At 33.6% G+C, this 8,827-nt stretch overlaps 1 protein-coding gene and 1 long non-coding RNA gene across 2 annotated transcripts; one reads left to right on the forward strand and one right to left on the reverse strand.

Moving 5' to 3' along the window:
- Window positions 1-3,043: 3,043 nt before the first annotated feature.
- On the reverse strand, window positions 3,044-6,482 carry LOC110866227. Its single transcript, XM_022115491.1, has 3 exons — window positions 6,196-6,482; window positions 5,299-5,651; window positions 3,044-4,045 (listed from the first exon to the last, which is right to left on the reverse strand). The coding sequence occupies exons 1-3, from the start codon at window positions 6,213-6,215 to the stop codon at window positions 3,921-3,923; spliced, it is 498 nt and encodes a 165-aa protein (XP_021971183.1). The 5' UTR covers window positions 6,216-6,482; the 3' UTR covers window positions 3,044-3,920.
- Window positions 6,483-7,869: 1,387 nt separating this feature from the next.
- Window positions 7,870-8,428, forward strand: LOC118480337. The gene is made up of 2 exons (XR_004861981.1): window positions 7,870-8,226; window positions 8,308-8,428. It is a non-coding gene; the product is annotated as an uncharacterized LOC118480337 (long non-coding RNA).
- The last annotated feature ends 399 nt before the right edge of the window (window positions 8,429-8,827 follow it).

The following is an 8,827-nucleotide window of genomic DNA, read 5'->3' on the forward strand; positions in this document are numbered from 1 at the left end:
ACGAAAACCAACGTTAAAAACAAATTTAATAACTTAGTTTGCAATTTATTTTTATAATAATCTATATCTATACTATATTATAAAGCATTTCAGAAGAAAACCAACCAAATTTAAGTAATTACAATGTTCTATGTTTATGATACAGTAAGTTAATTAAGTTACTAAGTGGGTAAAATGGTCTTTCTACATGCATAATTAAATAAACAAAGAATTAATTAAATGAAAATTTAACATGTAATATGAAAATTAATCAATATGATGCATTTAATCGGAGTGTTAATACTGAGGGTCATCAATGACTTAAAAGCCGATTCTTTAATCTATTATAGAGTACATTTAGTCATAAAGTATCCTTTTTTTTTCTTAACCCTTCAACTCCATCGATAAGTTCTTCAAATTCATATCCAATGGCCAATTAATGAAAATTATTTGTTTTTTTTTTTTTGAAAACTTATTGCCATCATTGATTCATTACTCGTATGCCGTTTCGAAGCCACCGAAACAAATCTCGGGAAGATCATATATATCATCTCCTTCTTCCATTGAAATCTCCTCAACCTCTTCTTCATGTCTCAAACTATTCGGAAACCGCGTCAAACTACCGATCGCCAGTAGATAAACTTGACAACCGATGTCGCCCATAACGGTGTTCACCTCTACTCACCGCAACAACGATCTTCGTCGCAAGCTGATAGCCGTTGCAACTCGGTTCGTCCCTGCACACAGCCCTAACCATGATACGTATTATTGTTGGGTTTACTCGGGTTTGTTTACGGGTCACGGGTTAGAAAATGGATCATCCAAAGTCTAAATAAAACGTGAGTTAATGAAAAATTGGTCTAAGTTTAACAAACTTATGGAACTGCATGTGGGTTGTGGATGACTTGGTATTGCTTATTATTAGGAATTTTAATTAGTTGGTTTGTTAATGCACGTTTGCATTTTCCATTATAAATAGATGAAGTCTGCACTTGTTTTTTTCTAAGTTGTAACCCCTTTATTTGATTATCGAATACAACAGTGTTTTTTTATCATTCCATGTCAACACATACGTGAGTGTATTAAGTGTGTGTGGAGTGGGGCCTGAACCAACAATTATTATCATTATCATTATTTTTAATTGTTAAGTTGAGGATTGTTATGGTCATTTTAGTTCGCAGTTTCGAGGGTTATACATGGTGGACGGAGGCCTTCTAGAGTCGTAAAAAACAACATCAAAAGGAAGACTGAGGGGAAGAGGTATGGGGCGGAAATACTTGTCATTACAGTCTTGTAAATCGCAGACCATGGGTTCACCAGTTCCACGGTCATAAAGTGTGAATTGAGTTGATGGTCTTTCTGGTCTTTAAAAGCCTGTAATATTGAACAGAAATTTGACCAATATTGATCAAATTTTCGTATAATTTGCGTGACCGAGTAATACCTGGAAACTTGTGGTATTGTATTATAATTAGGATCAAGTGCACCATTAGCATGGTGACAAGAAATGGTGTCCCTCCGGTTAGCCTTCGACTCATATAAAGTAAAACCTGACCTGTTGCTTGTACCCACATGAGTACCACTTTATCTTCAGTACCTCATTGGGTGGCTTGTGGAAAACTAACTGGAATCCCAACATTCCCGTACACCGGTTGAAAATCCCCCATATATTATCTCACCCTTTTTTACTCTTTTAAAATCAATTCAATTTTTTTGTAATTTCTTTAAGCAGGGGTTTTTTTTAATCATACAAATCAGGTTTTAGGTGGAGGAGGTATGGAGTATGTAAATATTTCTTCCCCTAAAAAGGTGATCACTTTTGAGACGATCACCTCTTAGATACGTGGACTAGAAGCAATTTTGTTTAGGTTTTGCCGCAAATATTAAATTTCTTGACTTACAAAAATGCCGCTTTGTTGTTGACGATATTGTAATGACGTTATCAAAAGTGTAATGTCTTATAATTTAAAATCGTATATTTGATTAGATAGATAAATTAAATCTAAAACATATCTGTTTATGTATTATCACAGAGTATAATGTGTACTGTATTTTATTTTATTTATGAAAACGGAGATGATAAAAATTCATAAGTTTACAACGAGGAGCAATTTGCACTCGTTTGGAATAGCTCTTGATCCGGGAAAGAATGATAAGCGGTTCAGGTTTGGAAGTATCTTAATTGCAAGTTTTGGTTTTGATTATGATTAAATCTCAAAACCGAAACTAAACTGAATAACAAGCTGTGCACACCCTAAAAATCATCAACCGAAGTGTTGTGGTCCCCGCCGCAATGCGCGGGTAACCCACTAGTTTATTTAAAAGTACAACTTGTGTACCTAAACTTCAATGTGAGCTCGTATCTTTAATTTCAATTCATAACGTATATAACTTCAAGTACTCGTGGATTTATTTAAAAGTACAACTCGTGTAACTAAACTTCATGTAGAAAAGCATTCATAACATATAGCTGATGAATCTTCCACGGTTGTGATAAAGCAAGTGGTTTTGGATGGTGGATTAAAGGTGGGTAACATGACGCTTATGTGGAGGGTCATGGTGGTGGCCATGAGGGTCATAACCACACCCTTCAACTTTAGTGGTTTTCAAACATCACATGAAAAGACTCTAAAGGTAGTCGTGGACACATTGATCAGACATGCACATTATAAACTAAACGATGAGGGTTAAGTCTAGTAGAAGACCATAGAAAACCGTTTAAGTAAAAAACAGAGAAAATCATTTAAGTAAAACTACAACAAAGGTACAATAGTTTGTATCATAATCTATCCATACACAAAAGTACAAAATCATATAAGTTTAGAAGTCCAATTCATAAACAACAACGGAAATGGTTGAAAACACAAATAGCTTACATATACCAAATCAACCTCAAAACTACCAAGACAAGTTGAAATATATGTTCAAATGTTCTAGCAAGGGGATTGATTCCATGTTCCCGAGTCTTGAACAACACGGCTTGCCAAAAAACAAGGTTGTAACCTATATGTACAAGACTCAAAATACAATACAAGTTGCAATGGGATTTTAGGTCTGTTACAACTCAACAAAAGTCAGATGATCTTATTTACTGAAAACAGATTACAAGATGACGAAAGACCCAATTCGAGACGGGGGATCTCCCAAAACTTGACTGAACAAGATAATTAAAAACACACGACAGTTGCAATGTGAGTTCAGTCATGCCAACAATACAATAGTCTGAACCAAAAACCATTCATTTAAAAAGTTTCTTATTATTGCAGTCAGTCATTCATCAACATACAATGAATATTGCTAGTGGTTTTCAGAAAATGACATGCCGAAACACTATACCGTATCAGTTTTCATATTACATGCTTGCCTCCTCTATCAGACCATCGATATTGTCTATGATATCATTTTCTTCTTCCAGCAAGCTTACACAGATCAAAACAATTGATTTATGATGATATGTCAAATAACCAATGTGATTTTTTTCTTCATCACTAAGCTCTTTTTTTGAATGCTTCTCACATCGACTACGCCTTTAACTTGCATAGAACTCCATACAACCTCAGCGGCATACAAATCATCAAACACTTCATTTAAAATTTCCTTTATGCTTTTGATGCCATCTTTCCAATTTTCAAGCTTGTTTCCATGCTTTTCTAATATAGCTCTAAGACCTAAATGTTCTATTTCAAGCCAAAGCTCATCCAAACTTAGTAAAGTTTCCAAAGGTATTGGACATATAAGTTTGCTTCTAACCTTTGCCATTTCTTTCTTCAAATTCACTACTTCTTTGTATGCCTCTTTAACAAATTCTTCCACCATTTTCACATAATTCTGGAACCTCAACATACACTTTGTGTATCTTTCTTTATACATCTCCAAAGGTTCCCAGATACTATTCACATGCTCCATCTTTAGCAATTCAATAAAGGCACTATTTTTTTCTTTCAGCCCCACCAGTGCATCACTAGAGTAGACCTACTTTGATTGTACAATGCACGTGTCATGTTTTCATATCCCACCACCATGTTAGTGATGCCTTGTAAACATGCGTCGTGTTGTTCCTTGAAACCTGTTTTTACAACAACAAAAATCTTCAAAAATCAGGTAAGCACAAATCAACCTTTAATATGTAATTGTGGGTAAGTGGTGTTAAAAGACATTGCCCACGTGACTCATTTGAAGGCCAAAGTCTGCAGTGCATGGAATTTTAGTTTTATTATTATTTATTTGATTGCTTTGTTTATTTAATAATATCGGGATAATAAGTCTTTAGCTAGTGGTCAGTGGTTGTTATTCTGTTTTCGGGTCTTACTCCTTTATTTTAGTAGTCTTTTTGAACGTTGAGGTTTGTTCAAGTTCACCTTTATATATTTCTTTATATATTTCCAGTATGTAGTCGCAGAATTATTCAGAAATAAAAAGTTTCAGAAAAAGCTCGTAGAGCATATTTGAGTCTAAGTAGTTAATGCGGTAAAATATCGGATATCAGTCAAGTGCTGATATTTGAGATATTGGTTATCACGGTGGGATATCGGTGGGATATTGGTAATATTAGTATCATGCTAAATTTATATATATAACAACTTAACACTAACAATCCAGTATAATCTCCAACCATTAACAAATTAACCTTTTGAAATTTGCAAAACACTAACAATTGTAGCAAGTAGGAACTAACTAAGACTTGAAACACTAACAACTAACAATTAAGACTTAAAACACTAAAAGCAACAATAATAAGACGAATGGTAGAACTAAGAAGAAAGGTACTGATATTGGGAAAACTGGTGATATATTATTGGTCAAATATCGGATAATATCGCCGATATTTTCGGTACCAATATTCTGACCGCTATTTTGTATCGATATCTCGGCAGGGACCCATAACTGATATATCGGGATATTAACTACATAGCTCATGTCGATTATAGATATCACTGACATACTCTTTTTCGTGTGGTTAGTAATCGATCATGTCGATTACTTTACCTACATGTCGATTATAGATATCATTGACATGCTGAATAATCATAATTTCCAATCCTTTGGATCAACAATTCATGGTTCTCTGGTTTTTATATTTTTTGGTATTTATTTATTAATATCATTGACATGCTGAGTAATTATCTTTCTGATAGATATGACATAAGCCCTTTAAATATTTGTCTATAAAATCTTTAAGATTAATTTTACCAAAATTTAATTACAGTAACAAACAAGTCCCTTTTGTCTTGATTACACTTCTATTTTGTATTTCGCAACTCATTATTTCGTATGATAATTGAACAAAAACTAGTATAGAAATTAAAACACAAGGCTTACCATCCACAACAAGAGTCATCTCTGGAAAATACTTGAACGCTTCGTCTAGTCTCGCATTAGCTAGCTCAAGGGCCAAGATCCTCTGCTCTTCAAGAAATTCGAGGTGAGAGTCCCTTAGATAAAATTGGTACTCGCTAATATGTTCAATGTGTTCTTTTAACAAGTGTTTTAAATCTTCAAAATGTGAACTAGTGGTCATCCTATCAAAGTACTCGGCTTCATTTATAATTTCTATCAATTGATCCACATCTTCTCTAAGTTCGTTATTACATTCTCTTATGAATGTCTCCATGAACCCACCTATTTGCAACTGAAACATATTAAATCTGTGTAGCTTTGACATTGATACAAGCCTACGATATCACGAAATTAACAATGAAATCTATTAAGATTGGGAAGGAATTGTGATTCAAGATAGGATTTTGAAACATAAAGATTTGTGGAATTACAGTAACAAACAAGTCCCTTGGAAGTTCTACAAGTTGAAACCCTTTCAAGATTTAATATTTGGAATTAAATCAAAAGTGAGTAATGCGCTGAAAGAAGTGTTTTTAATCAGAAAGAAAGAGTAAAATGTAACGCCCCAAAATTTGAATTTTAATCCACTAGTATGTTTCTTTATGTATTAGTATGAAATAAAATAACTAAGCTATTTAACTTAGTTAAATAGTTAGTCAAACAAGTAAGGAATAAAACTTAATGTCAAATGTAACCAAATAGTAAACAAGAAGGACTAAAAGTGGGAAAATAAATAGAAACTTCAGTGGTTAGTGTGTGTTTATGTGTGTGTGTCGACACCCAAGGAGAACAAAGAAGAAGGTTCTCCCAAACGCTCTAAAATACAGAAATTTAAGAAGGATTTGAAGCTAAGTCAATGCATGAATGAAGAATCCTTACCATCTCATGCTAATGAACATGTGGCAAGTTATAAATTTTGATTTGGTGATTTTTCAAGAAGTGGGTTATGATCAAACCATGAAGAAGTATGAAATTAAGTATGAGGAGGTGTTAGAATCACCATATAGGTCTTGGGTTATGAACGATTTGGGAGTAATTTGATGTTTGGAGGTGAAACCCACTTCTAGTGGTGAAGATGGTGATATGGGTGTGTCACCCATGTCCAATCCTTGTTCAAATCTTGTTGTGATATGTTGTATGTAATGCGTTCTTGTTAGGTAGATTGAATGTGATATGAATTTGTTGATGTTTTTGTGTTAATTGATGAATGAAAGCATGAAGTAGGAAGTAAAGCATGAAACACTTGTACATTATGCATAAATTATGGTATGCACACCAAGTGTTTGATGAAATGCCTAGGTGAGATTAATAGATGAAATGGTATGCAAGTAATGGATGAAATCGTATAATATGGGGATATGATGTATTTGATGATAAATAAACATGAGAAATCTATTTTTAGATGGAATTCATCTAGGATTTGGTTGGCCATGTTATTTGGTAAAAGTATGCATTAGAATATTGTACTCTATGTTGGAGTGGTATGATGTTTACTACATGTTTGAATAATTGCTTAATCAAAATTGATAAGTAGAAGTACACTAAATGTGAAGCATATGAGATCATTAGAACAGGATGAAGTTAGAATGATGTTGGGTTGTTAAGCATAGGTCATGGTGTTAGTTGTAGAATTGTGTTACTAGAATGAACGGAATTGAATATGTTTGGTGTGTGCATATAACTAGATGATCATGTGGTTGTATGCTTATTGCATCGTGAGTATGAAATGTATATAGTGTCATTAGTACAGTCTACTATAATGACATGGATGTATGAGGTTAAGTCGAAAGTTCATATGATAAATCGTTGACTTTCTGAAAGTCAACTGTGCATAAGTAGCAATGTTAGACATTTTGTCACAATTGTAATGTTATAGAAAGTTATATGATGCGTGTTATATCCATATGTGTTATATGTGATGACGTGATGAATTATATGAATTTGAAAAGATTGACTTGTGGAAATATGCCTTATGCTTGTTAGAATTGACTAATGAAAGTCAAATGTGAAACATGAATTTGATATGATCGTTAATATGTATAATCATGTATGCTAACAAGAATGTGAATGCGATGACATGAAAGTATAGGGATCATGTCAGGATGGATGGAAGCATGGAAGGCTAACGGGTCAAAAGGAGGCGAGGAAACCGGATGTGAATACGGACACTTAAGGTAAATGATTTGCGGAATCACTTCTTATTTATAAATGAAGTTTGGTATGTTGTATATAGAGAACCATGTAAGAAGTTATGGGTAAGGGTAAGTACCAAGGTAAGTTCATATGAAATGTTCATCATGTTAATGGAATGTTCATCATGTTAATGGAATGTTCATCATGTTAATGGAATGTTCATCATGTTACTGAAATGTTCATCATGTTAATGGAATGTTCATCATGTTACTGGAATGTTCATCATGTTAATGGAATGCTCATCAAGTTACTGAAATGTTCATCATGTTAATGGAATGTTCATCATGTTTTTTGGAAGTTAGTCGGTTATGTTTAATTGCTATTGCAATGATTTGTGTTGATATGTTTGTAGGTAAGGCTCCATTTACGAATAAGTGAATGTGACTTGTATGTATGTATGCAGATATGGAACTGTAGCGTGTGTAAGTAGTGTGAACTTGTATGTACGCACATATGAATAGGATACGTATGAATGTTCTTAGATATATGAAAGTGTACATACGTGTGGTAATCTTATGATTGTAGATCACTGGTATATGTATATGTGAAGATGTGGGTTTTCAATATGTTTGAGATTACGTATTCCTAACCATGTTACTATGAGAATGAAATGGAGTGCAGGTATGGGACGCCGGACTATCGAGGAATTGATGTCGGACTCGAGTAAATAAAATTGAAAGGATGTTTCAGTGGAATACCTTACGTAGTTAGAATGTGGTATAGCCTTTTAAGTATATGTATTAAATTATATATTATTTCACCATGTACTAACGTGTTGGTTATATATGGTGACCGCAGGTTAGTCAGATATTCATGATAGACAAGTGAACGAGGGTCGAGTTGAAGATCATGGATTGTACGGGAAAGCGGTCATGTTGTTTGTAATTATTTGTTAACATAGTTACATTAAATAAATGATGAATGATGTTTTCACGTTAAAAGGGTTGACTTAAATTGAAAATTATTTTTTTATTACCGTTACCTCCAATGGTAACATTTCGAAAGAAACAAAAAATCCAGTGTTGTAAAGGAAACGCCGGTGCATGGGGTGTTTTGGGCCAAAAACAGACTATTTCATGGGCCAATATACATGGTTTTATAATTGATGTCTTTTAAAATGTTTCTGGTTGTCATCTCTCACTCTTAATTAACAAAGTTGACTTTATATATTTAGCTCAAGATTACATGATCAGATATAGAATGAGGAAGAGAGAATGAGTACTTCAGAGTAATGAATAAGATTGTTGAAAAGGAAGAGATGATGATGAGTGAAGATTAACTTCGCTCTAAGATGAAGAGTCGAGACGAAAAAAATTAG

Source organism: Helianthus annuus, chromosome 7 (assembly GCF_002127325.2).
Source record: "Helianthus annuus cultivar XRQ/B chromosome 7, HanXRQr2.0-SUNRISE, whole genome shotgun sequence".
NCBI lineage: Eukaryota > Viridiplantae > Streptophyta > Magnoliopsida > Asterales > Asteraceae > Helianthus > Helianthus annuus.